Source organism: Macrotis lagotis, chromosome 1 (genome assembly GCF_037893015.1).
Source record: "Macrotis lagotis isolate mMagLag1 chromosome 1, bilby.v1.9.chrom.fasta, whole genome shotgun sequence".
NCBI lineage: Eukaryota > Metazoa > Chordata > Mammalia > Peramelemorphia > Peramelidae > Macrotis > Macrotis lagotis.
In genome coordinates, this window is record NC_133658.1 from 776,414,842 (window position 1) to 776,434,022 (window position 19,181).

The following is a 19,181-nucleotide window of genomic DNA, read 5'->3' on the forward strand; positions in this document are numbered from 1 at the left end:
TTGGTCCGTCCATCGTGCCGCACTGCGAGGAGAAGCCAACCGCGAACAGGACCCACATACGGGATACTGGAGCCAGAAGTTCCGCCTTTATGGAGGGCGGATGGGGGGCGAGTGGGGGCCGGGCCAGGCCGGCGACGGACCGCGGCGGAACCCCGAGGAGGAACTCCGAGGGAGTCGATCGGAGTCGTTTTCGGGCGCGCGCTCCAGAGGCGCTTTCTGCGCAGCCGCGGTGACCGGTCGCCATAGCGACGGCTCTAGGCAACCGCAAAGCTCAGGCCCCTCCAGTCCGGAGCCCGAGCCTCGGCCCAACTCGGAGGCGGCCCCCACGCTTTCCTCCCTCTCTCCCTCCCGCCCCGCCGGGATCATGGCGACCGGAGCGGGGGACATTCGGAAGCGTTTCGTCTTCACCACCATCCAGAACTACTTCGGGATGCCGGCGGAGCCCTGCGAGCAGAGCAGCCTGCACAACTGCGCCGAGGTCAACAACTTCCTGGACGACGGGAATCAGCTGCTCCTCCGGGCGCAGCGGCGGGAGGCCGGCATCTCCCTGGCCAACACGGTAGGCTCGGGTCCGCCTGGAGCCTCGGCGGCAGCCTCTCCTTCCCCGCTCCCGTGGGGCTGTGTAGCCCAGACGGGGACCGGCCGGTCCTCCGGTCCTGCCCCCTGGGCCACTTGCTTTCCGGTCCTGGACTGCACTCTCTCATTGGAGGGTCCTCGGGGACGCAGATGCATCTTAAAAGAGATTAAGTTCAGGATTTTGTCCGAGCTTGAAAATTGAGGCGTAGAAAGACTGGCTTTTTTCCAACCTGTTTATTCGGAACTCTAGTTTCTGCTCACTTTCACCAGAATTAGCATTTCCTTTGTTGTGGTTCCGTAGCATCTGCTCTGGGTGACCAGTGGACCTCACCGACTGTGGGGTGTTCTTGGCAAAGACACTGGAGGACTTTACCATTTCTTTCTCCAGTGGATAAACACGAGCTTTAAGTTACACTAGAACTTGGGTCTTTCTGGCTTCAGGCCTAATCCCATGTCCCCTGAACCTTTTGGCTACTCTAAAACCTAAATGTACTAGTAAAATACAAAAAGGCATCGGAGCATTTGTTAGGCGCGGATTCGCAGCCCCTAAGGCTCCCAGTGCAACCACCTCCCCCTGCTTTTCCCATCGGGATCCCGGTGTGGAAACTCCCTGCAGTAATGCAGATTGGCCCCGCCTCTGAAATTTACCGGGCTGTTTTGTTGCTACTTTGTAACTCTTGGAAGCTTGAGCCGGGCTGTTTTGTTGCTACTTTGTAACTCTTGGAAGCTTGAGCCAGCCTGTCCCAACGGGAGCCGCTCGTAGCCTCACCCTGGCCTTGAGGGGGGCTGGGAGCCTTTCCCGAGGCAGCCTGGATCCCGGGTGGGCCCCCGGGACTTTGGCGCCAGAGTTCAGGACTCTTGCTCTGTACCAGCCTTTACATCTCTCCCAGTAGCAGAGTTTACAGGATTGGGCAACAAATTCTGAACGTAATTTACGGTTTTAAAGGTTGCTAAGAAGTTCTCTAACCATCCTGTGATAGCCCTTAGTCAAAGACTGGACTAGACTGCAAGCCTGGCTCATATATTAATTCAAAATAGTTTGATTTTTAAAAAAAACATACGGCTTTTACTTATTATTTCCCCCCTCTACTCTTATAATTCAATAATAGCTAGCATTTATGTAGCTCTTTAAAGTTTGCAAGAAGCCCTTTCCAAATATTACCAGATTGCATCTTCATGGCAATCCTGAGAAGTATTATTATCCCCATTAATAACTGAGGGATATGCTCAGGGTTATACATTTAGCTAGTAAATGCCTCAGGCAAGATTTGAACTCATATCCTCCTGACTCTGGATTTTGACCTTTTCCTTTAAGTTGCTGTAAAATACTAACTTACATTTACATGTGGCCTTAAGGTTTACACCCCACCCTCCAGAATAAGTTAGAAAATGTTTTATGTTACATTTAGAGTCCTTTACAACCGACCTCGTCTTACCATTCCACTTTTCTTATCTTTTCTTTATTCTTTTCCTCTGGGATCCAGTTACACTAGTGGTCTTGCTGTAACTGGTATAGTTCCCTCCCTCCCTCCATCTTCCCAAACTGCCTCATCTTGGCACTGGCTGCACTCAGTGTCTTCAGCTCCACCTCCTGGCTTCCCTGGCCTCTTTCAAAAATCTTACTTTATTTTTAAAATAAATTTATTTTTCCAAGTACCTGAAAAATAGTTTTTTGACATTCATTTTTGTAACTTTTTTTAATGTTTTGTTGTCCTCTCATGTTTTTCCCTCATCCTTCACAACATGATTAATATGGAAATATAATTAATTTTGGATTAATATGGAAATATATTTAACATTATTAGAATATTCTTTGTTAAGGGGAAGGGAGAAAGAAGGAAGGGAGGGAGAAAAATGCTACAGGAAGGGAAAGGGAAGATACTCATCATTTATAGAACATCTACTATGTGCTAAGTTGTTTTTCAGATGTCTTCTTTGATCCTCTCAATAACCCTGAAAGGGAGATGCTTTATTATTATTATTATTATTATTATTATTATTATTGTTATTACACCCATTCAGGAAACTGAAGGAAATTCTGTATCTATAACTCTTAAGTATCTGAGACTGGATTTGAACTCATCTTCTTAACTCCAAACCCAGGGCTCTATCACTGCACCACCTTGTTGTTTTTAGGTGGGCAAGAGGCATTTTTCTGATCTTCTTTAATTTTTAGTGCTTTTCTACTGAGATTATGTTCCATTTATATTGCATATATATCTTAAGAGTATATGCATAATTATTTGCATGTTGTCCCTCTTTTACAATGTATTAACTTCAAGAGCAGGGGCCTTCTTTGTATCCTAGGCACTTGACACAATAAATAATAATAATAATAATTGCTTAATAAATGCTTTTTGATTGACAACCCTATGACATAGTACTGTTATTTTTACTATTATTATGGCCATTTTCAGGTTCATGATAACATGTATATATATCTTTTAATGTTAACCAAACATTTTACATACTATATTTCATTTATTGAGTGGCCCTTTGAGATAGGTAGTATCCCATTTTATAGATGAAAAAAATGAAGTTCATAGTCAGTAACTTGTGGAGCTGATATTTGAACCTAAGGTTCTTTGACTAGAAGTTCAATCCCCTTTCTGCTACAAAATAATTCAAATACACTTGAGCACAAGAGTGACATTATTAGATCTGGGCCAGTTAATTCTGATGGCCCTGTGGAACTTGTATTGGAGAGGGGAGAGGACTGGAAATGGGAACAATTAGATCACTAGAGTAGTTTAGGTAATGCAGAGTTGATTGTAGGATGGTGGCTGTCTGTCTTTGTGTGTGTGTGTGTGTGTGTGTGTGTGTGTGTGTAAAGAATGGAATATATATAAGATATATAATAGAGGTAGAACCAGAAAAAAAGAGCACAATGAAATTACAAAAGTAAAGTTACCAAGCCAAGGTACAAAATAATTGGAGAGGGCCAGGCAAGGAATGATACATCTGTGGTACTGTTAGTTATTTTTGTGATTTTTCAGTACCTTTTATGTAAGAACTGTTAATTATACACATTTATGCAGAAGTCAGTATTCAGAAAAGTGTCACTTAGATTGAAAATAAAAAATTAAAAACCTTTAAGCAGAGTTTAACAATGAAATTCAGGGGATAAAGATGAGTATGATATGTAAGAACAAATGGGAAGACAAGTTATTTGAAAAATGTTAAAAGACAGTGTTTACATTTAGGATTTTTATTTTATTGAATTTTTTGTTTTTTGCAAGGTAATGGGGTTAAGTGACTTGCCCAAGACCATATGGCTAGGTAATTATTAAATGCCTGAGGCAGACTTGAACTCAGGTCCTCCTGAATCCAGGGTGGGTACTCTAACCATGATGGTGCCACCTAGCTGCCCCTATTTTTAAACTTTAGTGTGGGGACTGAAGCACTTTTGGGAAGAAGGGAAAGAACCATGATTGCTTGATATAGTTACATTTTATGGAAGTGTTAGAAATCCTGTGAAACCCTCATAATTGACTTTTTCTATTGGCAGTGTTGTTACCATAATTCATTAGTAACCAACCTCTTCAATAAAAGGAGCACAATGGAACTGGTGGCATATAGCCTATGTTTTCTTTTTCTTGAGTTTAGCTAATGACTAAATCTTTAATTTAACTGGTTTCCTACCTTGTGTTAGGATAAAGCCAGGTTGAACTTTCAAGGTCTCTTCAAATCAAAGATTCTGTGATACAGAAACTCATTACCTTAATGTTAGAAAAAAGGCTTGACTGCCAACTTTGACTGCTGTTTCAAAACTTAAGGCTAAAGTGTACCCAGGAAATTTTATGGGGAAAAAGTGTTCTTGATTCTGTTTTCTTCAAAAAGGTGAGAGAAAGGAATACAATTCAACTACCATTTATTAAATGTTTATTTTGTTCAAGACATTAGGGTAGGTACTGAAAATAGAAATAGAAATGCAGAATATTTTCTGTCCTCAAGAAACTTGTAGTTGACTGGAAGGTTGCAGTGTCTACATACATAATTACAGTCCAAGGAAAATTGAGAAGGGAGAGATTACTAACAACAGTGGGAAGACTTCAGGGAGAGACCCTACCTGAACCTTGAAAGAAAAAAAAAAGGCTGCTGAGAGATGGAAAGAAAGCAGTGCAATTTGGGTCTGGGAACTAGCTTATGTGAACATATGGATATGGGAAATGGAATGTTGAATTCTGAGAAGATCTAATGATCCAGCAAGGGAACCAGATTCTGGACTTGACCGATGAAGGGTGCCATTGAAAGGTTTTGAGAGTCATAGAATTTGAGAGTTGAAAGAGATCCCAGAAAACTATACAAAAAGGTATATAAACTATCACATACCTAGTATAGGGTTGTCCAGACTTTGCTGGAAGGACCTCCAAGAAGAGGAACTCTATTCCACTTGAAAAACTTGAATTATTAGCAAGTTCTTGATATAAAAAGTCAGCCTAGGGGTGGCTAGGTGGTGCAGTGGATGGAACACCAGCCCTGGAGTAAGGAGTACCTGAGTTCAAATTTGGTCTCAAGACACTTAATAATTACCTAGCTGTGTGGCCTTGGGCAAGCCACTTAACCCCATTTGCCTTGCCCCCCCCCAAAAAAAAAGTCAACCTCTTTGCCTCTTCTACTCATTCCTTCTGGGCTCCTTTGGACCAGCCTGAGTTAATTTAAATCTACCTCCTGATGGTATACCTTAAAATTAATTTGAATACAGTTATCATGTACCTGAGTCCTGATCATGTTAAGATTTTTGAAATGATTTTCCTATGTCATGGATTCAAAACTGTTCACCATCCTATTTGCCCTCCTCTGGAATTTTCCAACTTATTAATATCCTTCTAAGAAGGTCCCCAAAGGGGAGAGTACAGTAGGATACACTGTTCCTGTGTTCTCTATCCTTCCTAATGCTAAAACTTGGACCTATGAAAGGTTAAATGCATTAGCATTTTGGCCTTCCCTATATAATAGACTCATGCTGTGCTTGAAGTCTAATGAAAACCCCAGACCCTTTTCAGAAACTTTGCTGCCTATTCATGCCTCTTCCATTTTTCATTGGAATTGGAATTTCATTCAGTGGAATTTATTTTTTTTACCCATATGCAAGATTTTATATTTTTAGTTATTGAATTTCATTTTATATTCAAGCTAGTACCTTAGTCTGGCCAGATGCTTTTGGATTCTTATTGTTGTCTTGTGTAATAGCTATCCCTTTCAGTTTTGTGTCATCTCCACATTTAATGAGCATACTATCTATGCTTTTATCTAGGTCAGTAACACATGTTAAACAGCATAGGGATGAGTACAGATCTGTGGAGTCCTAAACTGGAACCTTCTGTCATGTTGACAGCTATTCTTTGAGTCTGGCCATCCTACCAATTCAGAATCCATTTGATTTTATTATTGTGTGCAATCCATATCCTTCTATCTTGTACACAAGAATAATGTGAAATACTTTTTTTGATAACTTTGCAAGCTGTTAGTTTAGTTATCCTGTTGATTTGGTATGAATTGGAATGAATGGTGAACCCATATGGATTCTTTGTCATCAGTGTTTAATTTACCTTTCTAAATATTTGCTAGACATCGCTTGTTAAAATCCTCAGAGGACTTGAAGCCAAGTGCACTTAAGCACAAGAGTGACAGTATCAGATCTGTGTCAGATGATTTTGATGACTATGTGAAACTTGTATTGGAAAGGTTTGGAATCAGGGGGAACAATTAGGAAATTACCAGAGTAGTCTAGGTGATGCAGACCAGATTATAGGGTTGTGTTTGTGTGTGTGTGTGTGTGTGTGTGTATGAAGAGTGGAATATACATGAAAAATGTGGTAGAAGTAGAACCAGAAAAACTTGACAATTTCTTGAATTTGGGGGCTTGAAAGACAGATTATAAAATTACAAAGCTGAGTAATTGAGAGGAGGGAGGACTCCAGCGAGCTAGGGAAGTTCAGGTAGGATAGGGTAGAATGAATATGGTTTTAGAGATGTTGAGTTTGAGATGTCTGTGAGATAGCTAAAAAGAGCCATTCTATTGCAGCTGATAGTCATGGCTGGAATCTAGTCAGAGTTGAAGACTGGATATTTAGATTTGTGAATCATCTTTATAAAAATAAAACCTGGGCCTATGAAAGGTTAAAAAATATCCAAGGCATGATGTGGAAGGGTAAGAGAGCAGATGGGTTGGTAAAGAATCTTGGGGAGTATCAAGAAGCAGGAGAAGGGTGATGATCCAGAAAGGAGACTAAAGAGGAAAGGGCATAATCATGGAAACCAGGAAAAAAAGAGGGCCCAGGAGGAGGAGGCGGTAATCAGCAGTATTGAGACCTTGATCTGATCAAGGAGAATCAAGAAGGGTGAGAGCTGAGAAAAGGCTTTTGAATTCCATATTTAGTCAGTAAAACATAACATAAAGTAAATATTGTAAATTCAATTTTTTAAAAAATGTTATTTAAGGCAGTGGGGTTAAGTGACTTGCCCAAGGTCACACAGGTAGGCAATTATTAAGTGTCTGAGGCTGGATTTGAATTTTAAAATATGTACCTATGTCCAGTGGCTGGTATCAAAATCATGATCAAACCATGAGAGATTGCAGGGTTACCATGATCATTATTACAGGTTGTCTGCTCCCCTCACAATTGTCACGTAGTTTTAGAACTTTCAAAAGCATAGACTTTCATTTTGGTGGAAGAGAAAACTAAATTGATGGTGGGAACTGAACTACAAAAAACTTTTCCTTTGGACTTGCATATTTTTCAGATGCTGAAAAATGTACTATTAATTGTCCTACTTTAAAAAAGGCCTAATTTAAAGGAATCTAGTTTAATTCATGTGTCACCTTGATTAAAAAGTGTGAGGCATAAAATACCTTTTTAGGACATTTTGGAGGATAACTTTTATGTTCAGTTAAAATTCCATTTGTGTTGGAGAGAGATACTTTAATATCACAGTTCTATAGGAGACATGTTTTACTATAGCTTAATTGAAGTTATTTCAGAGGGGGCTGAAGCATTGAAACACAAGGAAAATAATATTAGAGGGACCTAGTATGAGAAGTGGCTGAATAGATCTTTCTCAGATGGCACTAGAAAGAAAAGAGTAAAATATAAAGTGAGGTAGATTTGTGGATGTTTCTGTGATGATATATTTCTGTCAATAGTGATACCAGCTTCATATCCAGGTCAGCCAGATGGTGACTGGGGCTTTCAGAAAGGGCTTTTCAAGGACTCCCCCTAGAATTCATAAGGTCAGGCTATTGTCAGAGATGTTCAGGCTCCAAGTAGACCATCATACTACAGGTGGAGCTCCAAAAGTTCAGACCTTCAACATCCTACTCACTTGAATTTCTTTGCAGAGCTCCTCCCCCTCTACCTAAACTCTGCTTATACTGATTTCCCTGATGGATAGAAAATTCCTACTTCCTTATTTGTCTGTCTGTGATCAAAGATCCTATTACTCACACACTGATGACTGTTTTTGTATTCCCTTCTATCCCTTTTCTTTCCCCAACCCCTGATACATTATTTAAAATGTACTAAGCCCTTCCACTGGTTTTTTGGAATTCCTATTTTATGATTAGCAAATTTTTCCTTCACTTTAGACTTCTTCCTCTACTGTTTCCTTCCATCTTCTGCCATTCACTAAGATCTGACTTACTGCATCCCAGGCCCCATCCTTTCCAGTGCCAGTCACACGTACTTTCATACTCTACTCAATGGTCCCATAGAGGAAATTAGAATATTCCTTGCTCCCTTTTGCTACTTCTACATTTTTCCTTTTACCACTATCATTCATTAACTTCTGGTGGTTGCCATCTTCCTATCCCTTGGACATTCTCATTCTTTTTCATTTAGTTCAGTATCTGCCTCACATTAATGTCTTTCCATTCCAACTTCTGTTCTTATACTAGAGGACTTCAGCATATAAATCATTGTTTTCTCACATACTCTAATCTCCCAGTTCATCAGCCTACTCAACTGCCATGATCTACTCTTCCTATTGCATAGATTCACATGAATATTTATTCCCTTCCATGATCAATAATGCTGAAATTCTTTTTTCCAGTCTTACTGTTTTATCCACATGTCCTTAAGCCTGTTTGTTTTTACTGTAATCTCTGATCTCTTGATCTTTCAGTATGTTCAATCAATTTTATTAATTTCTTCTTTGATTTTCAGAATTTCCTATATATTATTTAATTGGGGATTTTTAATTCATTCATTTTCTAGCTTTTTAAATTGAATTCCCAATTCAGTTGCTCTGTTTTATTCATGTTAGCATTTAGAGATTTAAAATTTCCCCTAAAAAGTGCTTTGATGGGCATCCCACAAATTTTGGTATGTTGTCTCACTTTTGTCAATCTCTTTGATGAAATTACTGATTGTTTCTATGATTTGTTGTTTGACCCACTTATTCTTAGAATTAGATTATTTAGTTTCCAATTAATCTAATTTTTTATCCTTTATTATATGTATTTTTTTTTGCACTATGACTTAAAAAAGATGCATTTAATATTTCTTCTATATTTGATGGTTTGATACATGGTTAATTTTTGTGTAGGGGCCAAATGTACCACTGAGCAAAAGGTATATTCCTTTAGGTATATCTAACTTTTCTAAGGTTAACTTTACTTAATTTTTTCTTATGTACTTTTTGATTAGTTTTTTTAGTTCTTAGAGGGATTGAGGTGTCCCCCACTAGTGTGATTTTACTCTCTATTTCTTCCTGTAATTCTGTTAACCTTTTCTAAGAATCTGGTTATTTTACCATTTGATGCATAAATGTTTATATTGATATTATTTCATTAGCAAAATGTTGTTTCCTTCTCTCTTTTAATCAGATTTGTTTTTGCTTCTGCTTTGTCTGAAGTCAGGGATTGCTAACCTTGTATTCCTTTTCAACTTCAGTTGAAGCATAATATATTCTTCTCCCCTTTTACCTTGTATTCTGTGTTCAAATGAGTTTTTTTGTAAACAACATATTATAGGATTCTGGTTTTTAATCCTCTTTGCTATTTGCTTTATTTTATTCACATGCACTGTTAGGATTACTGTTTTCCCCTCCATTCTATTTTTCCTCCTTTTATACTTTCTCTTCTTCTTTCACCCTGTCCTACTCCACCAGTGTTTTGCTTTTGACTACCATCTCCCTCGAACTTCCTTCCCTTCTATCAACATCCTTTCCCTTTCCTTTCTACTTTCCCCTCCTATTTCTATATAGGATAAGACTAACTGAGTGTGTATATTATTCCCTATTTGAGCCATATCTGGTGAGAGTAAGGTTCAAACAATGCTCACCCCCTCTCCCCCGCCCACTGTAATAGGACTTTTATGCCTCTTCTTGTGAGGTAATTCCCCTTTCTTCTAGTACAATCCCTTTTCTTCACCCCTCAATTTTTTTTTATCTCATCGCACCATCAACTTACACCCTTGTATGCTCCTTCTAATCAGCTTCCTGTGATGGGATGTAACAGTTTAACCCTATTGAATGATGTTGTTTTTTTTCTTTCCTGTTTACCCTTTTATGCTTCTTTGAATGTTAATTTGAAGCTCTAATTTTCTGTTCAGCTCTGGTCTTTTTGTCAGGAAAGTTTGAAAATCTATTTCATTGAATCTCCATCTTTTCCTCTGAAAGATCATGTTCATTTTTTTCGGGTAGTTAATTCGTCATTATGTTCTGATCTTTTTATTTAGTAGCTGCTAAATCCTGCGTAATGTTGACTGTAGCTTCTTGATATTTGAATTGTTTCTTTCTTGTAGGAGAGACAAACCTTTTCTGAAATCCTTCTAAATTATCTTAAGGTGAAAAATTGTTTTATTTCATCTTTTTTTTTTGTAGTTCTCTCATTCTAGAATCCATTTAGAGACTTGATTTAACTTTTTTCCCCCAAGGGAAATTGGGGAGATCTTAGCCAGCTTCCTGGCTTTTCTCTGTCATCTTGTCTCTGCATCACCTTCCCTCCCCCCTCCCCAGTATGTTTTATGGTCATCACTTCTGCCATAGCCATACTCTTCTCCCTTCCTCCTTAGTGAATCAGTCCAGTTGTATATTTTCCTCCCCTCTGAAGACCTAGAAACTAATCATCCTGAGAGATTTCATCAACTTTGGTGTTGTTTTTCAATTGTCTAAGTCATGTCCAACTCTTTGAGACTCCATTTGGGATTTTCTTGGTAAAGATACAGGAATGATTGGCCTTTTCCTTCTCCAGCTCATTTTACAGATGAGAGAACTGAGACAAACAAGGCTAAGTAATTTGCTCAGGGTCACACAACCAGTAAGTGTCAGAGGCCAAATTGAATTGAGGACTTCCTGATTCCAAGCCTGGGGCTCTACCCACTGTACCATCTATCTGCCCCTTTTGCCTTTGTATCTGACACATGGTAGGTGCTTAAACAATTGTTTATTGACTGATTGACTAGAGTCCCTTGTTTCTTAGTCCTTGTTCCTTGTATTCTTGGCTAGGATCATGTTTTGTGAAACCCTGAACTTGGATCATTCCTACCATCCATCTTCTTTCACTCCTATTTATGAAACGTTGAATGAAGTTGTAGGAAATCATGAGTACCTACTAGGTCCATTGCAGATTCATAATATTTTAATCTTATCTGGACCCTCATTTAATGGAGCATTTTTAAAAACTTCTCTCTAATTTATTTACTATCTACAGTGACTGTTCCAATTTTTTTTCCTTTCTTCAACCTTTTCAAGGTCATCCCCCCCCCTTTTCAGATGAAGATTGCATCATAATTACTAGGAAATGTAAAGTCATCCATGACCTCTCTCTGCTATACTCCTCCTCATAACCCTTTATATCATTTCCCACTATTTCCATCTTTATACTTCAATCCCTGCTGAGGAGGTATGCCTTCTCTCCAAGGATAGTCCCTCTATGTATGTGCCCTTGATTCTGATCCTTCTTTTCTTTTCTATCATATTGTTTTCACTATCATTCTTTTTCTTTCATTTTCACTTTTTTTCCAGCCTGCTGAATCTTTGCTGCTTATAAACATGCCTAAGTTTTCCCCATGGGAAAACTTGGGTTTGAACATTCCTACCAGTTCTTATCCTATTTTTTCCTTTTCTTAGGTAAACTTTTTTTTTTAAAGAAAGATTTTATTTTGAGTTTTACAATTTTACCCCCATTCTTGCTTCCTTCCTCCCACCCCCCACAGAAGACATTCTGTTAGTGTTGGTTCCATGGTTTACAATGATCTCAGTTGAATGTGATGACAGAGAAATCATATTTAGGTAAACTCTTTGAAAAAAAATTTTGTTTTTATGAAGTTCACTTTTCTCTTTTCTTGATATTTTGAATTCTGACCATATCAGCCAACTGGAACTTTTTTCCAAAACTGCCTGTGAAATAATTGCCAATATATTTTTTTCCAATATTTATCTTTTTTTAGATCCATACTGCTGGCCTTGTAGTTAGAACACTGGATCTGGGCTCTGAATACAAATGTGGCCTCAGACACTTCATAACCATGTGATCTCAATTATAAAATGAGGATCATAATAGCACCTATATCTCAGGGATGATGTGAGGATCAAATGAGGTAATATTTATAAATTGCACAGTGGATGGCACACAGTAGGCTTTTAATCAGTGGTTGCCTTCTTTCTTCCTGCTTGACCATCCTGGATGCTCTCCTCTTAGGGTTTCCTGCCAGTGCTCTTGCTTCTTTTCTTACCTTCCCCCGTCACTTTTCAGTTTTCTTTGCTGTTTCCTCAGCTATGTCATACTGAGTTTGTATCCCAAGGCATTTCCCCTGACTGCTGTTCTCTTCTATGTACTTTGTCTTGGTTACCTCATTAGCTCCTCATTAGTTTATCTTTATAACTGACTCTGGCATCTGTATGTCTTAGTTTGTCACTGGTCCTATAGACTCATATCCACCGCCTGCCTTGGAAACATTTCCTAATGAATATCCCTAGACATCTCCAACTTGAGTTGACCAGCATAGACCTTGTTGTTCGCCCCCCCCTTTGCACTTCCCCATTACTGTTACTTCTTTCACATATCTCATATATCCAATTAGTTACCTTGTTTTGTCATTTTCTCTTCTCCTCAGCTTCTCTGGAATTTGTCTCACATAACCAACCTCCTAGTCAGGATCTCATTGTCTTTTGCCTATCTCAGTAGATCTCTAAATGGTTTCCCTTCCCTGAGCCTTCCTATCTTCAATCCATTTTCCTCATAGCTGCCAAAGTGATTTTCTTGAAGTGAAGATCTTAAATTATGACCTCCCCCAGCCTTATATAAACTTTACTGTTTGTTACCTCTTGCCATGCACACTCTTGTTTGATGGTTGAAGTTCTTTACCATCTGGCTTCTTCCTTATGTATTACTTTCCTCTTCTACATCCATATTGATTTTCTTTCTGTTTCTCAATACACATCATTGATCTCCCATACTTCTTTGTATTTACTGTCCCTTATGCCTCTCCCTAATCTCCACCTTTTGGAAATTCTTGGCTTCAAAACTTACATCAAGTACCACTTGTTTCTGCAGGGACCCTTTTTATTCAAGATTATCTGATGTCTATCTTTAGTTGATCTTTCATATACTTGTATGTCTCCATTCCTTCCCTCTACCTCAGTAGAATGTAAACTCTTTGAAGGCAAGGGTTGTTTCATCTTTGATTTTGTATCCCCCAACATCAGTGCCTTGCACATACATACACATGTGTGTGATAGATGATTGACTGATGTACTACATCTGAGCTCTGCTACTTAAGAATCTGATGTGACACTTTAGAAAATGAACTTGGGAGGGGAGACTGGATATGGCTAAATATATCTAGAAGAAATCTGTTGACAATAGCAACAAATTTTAAAAGCATTAAGGAATAAGTTTGAAGGGGAAGATTCCAAAAGAATGGAATAGGTTATATCCTCTAAAAAAGGCAACCATAAGAGGGAATTATCTCTTATGATCTTGCCTGATTTCTTACATCTGAGATGAAAATCTGAGAAGGCATTAGCAGGTGATTTTCTGGAGCAGACTACACTTTCAAAGTTATACAATTGAATGAAAGGGATAAAGAACATGCATAAGTATTTTTTTCTGGTTTCATAATATCTAACATATACTGGGATGGTGATATAGTGTGGCATAGAAATGCTGGCTATGTGACCATAAGAGGGCAAAGAGCATTGAGTTTCTACACAGAGGTCCACATTTGAGTCCTGATTCTTTAATGCTCAATAGTGTCAGGAAAAGTTAGAGAACATTTGCTGATCTACTTTGGGAGAGGGAATTTCCACACCAAGAATTCCATACATACATGAAATTACAGATCATATATAGTTAGATAAAAAACAAAGGGCTAAATTTCAGATTTGTTAAGAGCAGAATAGATTGATTCTTGAATTTCATTTTTTTAAACATAACTTTAAGTGTTATAATGATATGGTTCAGAAATGTTTTTTCAAAAATGTAATAGCTATGAAAATATTTAAACTCTTTTGTTTGATCCCTTTAGATTGATGTTGAGGACACAAAAGATAAAGTGCTGGTGTTTTTTAAACTTCGACCTGAAGTTATTACAGAAGATAATATTCATAATAACATTCTTGTGTCATCTATGTTAGATTCACCTATTAATTCCCTTTATCAAGCAGTTCGGCAAGTATTTGCACCAATGTTGCTAAAGGTGAGTAATACACTTTAATGGTTATATGATTACCATTTATCTCCATTGAGAGGCATTGGACCTTGGTGGAGAGAGTAGTGAAAAGGAAGCCAGGAAAACTTGGGTTCAAGAACTGCTTCTGATACCTATGGACTCTGTGATCCAGAGCAAAGTTCTTTTTAAAAAATTTTTTTTAAAAATTTATATAAGGCAATGGGGTTAAGTGACTAGCCCAAGGTCATATAGCCAGGCAATTATAAGGTGTCTGAGGCCAGATTTGAACTCAGGTACTCCTGACTCCAGGGCCGGTGCTCCACCCTCTGTGCCACCTGGCTTCCCCCTGAACAAAGTTCTTACTAAGAGTTCTAGGCATCTCTTTGAGACTATAGTTTGAATTACCTAGTCAAAATAGTTACAGGTTTAGGTCTTCTCCTTTGTACAGTTTCCTTTATTAGCTGAATAATTTGAGAAATACACTTTTGGAGGAACATAACTATTAACATTAACTAAAATACATAAATATCCATTATTTCAGTTTTATTAGAATTTTCACCTCTATCATACTTAATTTTTAAGGTAAACTTTATTTTTCCAAGTAAAGAAATGGGGGAAACTCAGATGAAAATTCCTTTCTGTTTAGGCGATATCCCAAAGAATGAATCATGGATGAGAATCTCCTTTTAATAGAAGTGTCAAGGGATTTGTGTGTATGTGTGTGTGCATGTGTGTATATATAGTGATCTAATCATTCACATGGAAACTATATACACACATACACACATGTGTGTATGCAAATAGAGATATACATATCTAAGAAACCACATTAATAAAATAGTTTCTTTTCAAAATAATTTACACATAATTTTCACTTGAGGTAGGTAGTTATAGTATTATCATTTCCATTTCTCATATAAGGAAAGTAAGGTACTGTGAATTTAAGAACATTTTTTTCATAGTCACATAGTAAATGTATGAGAAAAATTTAAACCTTGGAGTTGATTGACTATGTGTGGTATAGTGGATAAGAGCATGAGCCACAGGATGACTTGGGTTCAGATTCTGCTTTAGGTACCTGCTAATTGGCAAGTCACTAGGACTTTTGCACCTCAGCTTAATTATCTATAAATTGAGGGATTTAGGCTTGGCCCCTTGAGGCCCCTTCCAGCATTAATTACCTGATCCTATATTCAAATCAATATAATAAGTTCTTAAAATTATTTTAAAATTTATTCTTACCTTTGGTTATTATACTCAAGTCATTTGCTCTTTTTTTTTCTTCCAGTTTTTGCAAGGCAATGGGGTTAAGTGACTTGCCCAAGGCTACACAGCTAGGTATTTATTAAGTATCTGAGGTCGGATTTGAACTCAGGTACTCCTGACTCCAAGGCTGGTGCTCTATCCACTGTGCCACCTAGCCACCCAGTGTTATTTGCTTTTAACTGTAGCTCTTCCATATCCCTCACCCTTTAAATAATGCCAGGTGATACAGAGACTGTATGTGCTGACATAGTCTTTACGCCCCCTCCTGCCTGGGAAAGGGCAGGATTCAGCAAGTACTTGTTAAGCATCTGCTTGAATGGAATCAAGATGCAAGCATATATTTTTGGAAATGGGTTGTGTAGAAATTTGTTTTACTTGATTATACATGCTTGGTATGCAGGTCTTGTCTTTTTTATTTTTTCCTATTGGGGAGGAAAATTTGGAGAGAGAGAATTAAATGTTTACTATTTGAAAAGTGAAAAAAAATGACAACAATATATGATTAGGAAAAACTAAACACAACTTTTCTTGGTTTTAAGAGCATATAATGTTTTAATGGGAGCATATCTAATAATTCTCATTATTTGTTTTTATTTAGGATCAAGAATGGAGCAGAAACTTTGATCCCAAACTCCAGAATCTTTTGAGTGAGTTAGAAGCTGGATTGGGTATTGTGTTACGAAGATCAGATGCTAATTTATCAAAAATGAAATTCAAGGAAGATGATATACGAGGTACATATAGAAGCTAATTTAGGCCTCTCTTAATGATCCTTTTCTTAATCTATTCTTATCTTTCTCTGTAGAACTTTACACTGAAGAAACCTCACTGATTTTAAGCTCCTTATTGTTAAATTTAACTTTATTAAAAGTGTCTTCTGTGTGGGTTTGGAATAAAATGTGAATTTAGTTTTTAATATTTGAATGTATGTAATTCATGAAAATTGAAATGTTATGTGATTTTTGTAGAGCATTAAGAAATCTTTGTCTTTAAAATGTATTTTAAATTATTCCACCTCCAGTTATATTAAGAGATAATTACTGTTCATATGAACAATTGATGTTCCAATTTAAGGTGTCTAATTTTTGACCTATAACTCTTTTCTGAAAGAAGAAATACTTTAGGTTTCAGGTGCTTAATTTAAAAATCATTATTTAAATTAATGGCTATCATCCCTCCCCTTGCTTAAGTCACTCCGTAGTAATATACTTTTTGAACTTGATAGGTCTGAAGGAATGAATGCATTTATTAGCCAAGAGTGATTAGGTTCTGGAGACAATTTAAAATTAAGTTTATTCAGGATTACCTATAGCTATTTTAAGTAAATTACCACTGGTAATTTGAAATTCATCTGAATGTTAATTTAAAAAAATCTAGTTAGAAAAAAAGGGATTAGAATCAAGTAGAATTTAGTTTGGGATATTGTTTATTTATATTGAAATATATTTATATTTGAAACACAAGTTTGACTACTTAAGAATTTATCAGGATTAAAAGACCATAGTGGATGTGTGGGCTTTGCTGTATGAGCTGTGTAGCATTATTGTTAAAAACCATAGATTATGCTTCATTCTAAATCTCCCTCCCTCTTCCCTCCCCTCTATTTTGTGGTGGACAGGGTTAAGTGACTTGCCCAGAAACACACAGCTAATATGTGTCTGAGACCAAATTTGAACACATATTATCCTGACTCCAGGGCCAGTGTTCAATTAACTATGACCTCTAGCTGCCCCTTTCCCTGTAATTCTAAATAAAGCTTGCTGGGATTAAAATTAGACCTGAGCACCAATTTCTCCATGTTGTTAGTGAAGAAGATTATGAAAGCTCTTTTTAAATACATCTTAAAGTTGATAGTAGTTCTCCATGCCTAAAGAATGTTTTAATTGGAAATTTACCAGAAATCAGGGAATTAACAATTGTTTTCTGGTGGTCTCCCCCCCCCCCCCAGATGATTTTTAATTTCTTTTTGTATGTTTCTTCCTTTTTTTTTTTTTAAAGGTATTCTTACACCAAGTGATGAGTTCCAGTACTGGATAGAGCAAGCACATCGTGGAAGTAAACAGATGAATAAAGAAAGGGCCACTTATTTTAAAGAACTTTTTGAGGCAGTTGCAAGAGTATGTTTACTTTTTTTGTCATTTTTTTAGGTTCCATAAAAACATTTCAGGGCACAATTTATGTAGGAGAAACAAATTGGATATAAGCTGGGTAATACGTGATAATATGCCAATTTATTAGGAAAATAAATTTATTTAAAAACTTATTAAAAATAAACTAGAATGTAACACAAAAAAATTCTACCTCAGTTTTTAAAAATCATCACCAGACATCTTCAAGCTAAATCATCAAGTACAGTTGTATTTACCAAGTACATATTTTATGATATACCTTTGAAACTTATTGGAGTATGTGCTGTAATAATTGTTTTAATCAAACTTTTAAGTTTGAGGTTTAAATCCTAGTAACTATTATGCTTTTTAAACTTAATTTTTTAATTAGCAAGCATTTTTTCCTACCCTTCCTGTCCCACCCCACCCCACTGGAAAACACAAAAGCAAAAACAAAACCAAAATCCTTGGAACAAATATGCCTAGTTAAACAAAAAAGATATTTTCCACATTGGCCATGTCTAAAAATATATACCCTTATTTTGTATATTTGTATATCCTTCACCTCTCTGTTAGAGTGTGCAACATTTTTTATCACTGGTCCTCTGGAAATATTGTTAATCATTGTATTGATCTGAGTTCTTAGTCTTTTAAAGTTGTTTGTCTTAACAGTGTTGTTGTTGTTTTATAAATTAATCTCCTAGTTGCCTGAAATCATATTAATTTTCCTAGAAATTTGATTGAATAATATGGCACTGTAAGAAATGCTAAAATGGATGAACTTTGGATTTAGAGTGAGGGATCTGAGCTTAAATACTGTGTCTGTCACTTACTGCCTGTGTGACCTTAGGGAAACTCTCTAGAACTCAGTTTTCTTATCTGTAAAATTAAGAGTGGACTATTCAAGGAGTGGTAGGCTTTAGTTTACTAGACCCTAGCAAGAACTTTTCTTAACCTCTTACCAAATTTATGAGCTTATGAGCTAATTTTCACACACACACACACACACACACACACACACACACACACACACACACACTTTCACTCTCACACACTCATTAAAGTTAAATCAGGAAATCAGCAAGAATTTGTGTTCATCAATTTATTATGTGCTAGAGTTTCAAAAACAAAATTTAAACATTCTGTCTTTTCAAGATGTGTACTCATGTAGAATATATAAAAGATTAACATTAGGAAATTTTTTTTGGAGGAAGGAACTAGTAGTAGGTGACATCAGGACGGATTTTATGTACCAGGGGTACTTGAACTGAGTTTTGAAGAAAATCAGGAATTTCATTATAATTCTGTGTGTGTATTTACATTTACATTTATACACATATATGTGTGTAATTTAAAAAATTTTTATAATATATGTACACACTATATACATAAACACATATAGGTACATACATGCATATAGTCAGACAGGGGAAGACAGAAAGAGAGAGAGAGAGAGAGAAGAGAAGAGAAGAGAAGAGAAGAGGAGAGAAGAGAAGAGAAGAGAAGAGAGAGGAGAGAAGAGAGAGGAGGGGAGGGGAGGGGAGGGGAGGGGAAGGGAGAAGAAGAGAGAACATGCATGAAAACAAATAGGGAAGTGGTTGAGATCTGGACCTAG

The 19,181-nt window shown here is 37.2% G+C and overlaps 1 protein-coding gene across 2 annotated transcripts in view; it reads left to right on the forward strand.

Annotated features, from left to right (window-relative positions):
- The first annotated feature begins 246 nt into the window (after positions 1–246).
- The window catches only part of DYNC2H1 (dynein cytoplasmic 2 heavy chain 1), a 225,007-nt gene continuing 206,072 nt past the window's right edge, over positions 247–19,181 (forward strand). The window contains exons 1-5 of one of the 2 annotated variants that reach the window (XM_074216568.1): positions 516–559; positions 11,970–12,119; positions 14,049–14,219; positions 16,057–16,192; positions 17,457–17,575. In XM_074216568.1, coding sequence (XP_074072669.1) covers positions 14,151–14,219; positions 16,057–16,192; positions 17,457–17,575 — 324 coding nt within the window. In that variant the 5' untranslated portion in view covers positions 516–559; positions 11,970–12,119; positions 14,049–14,150. Of the gene's footprint in view, positions 560–11,969; positions 12,120–14,048; positions 14,220–16,056; positions 16,193–17,456; positions 17,576–19,181 lie in introns of both variants that reach the window. The other variant, XM_074216567.1, reaches the window with a different exon arrangement.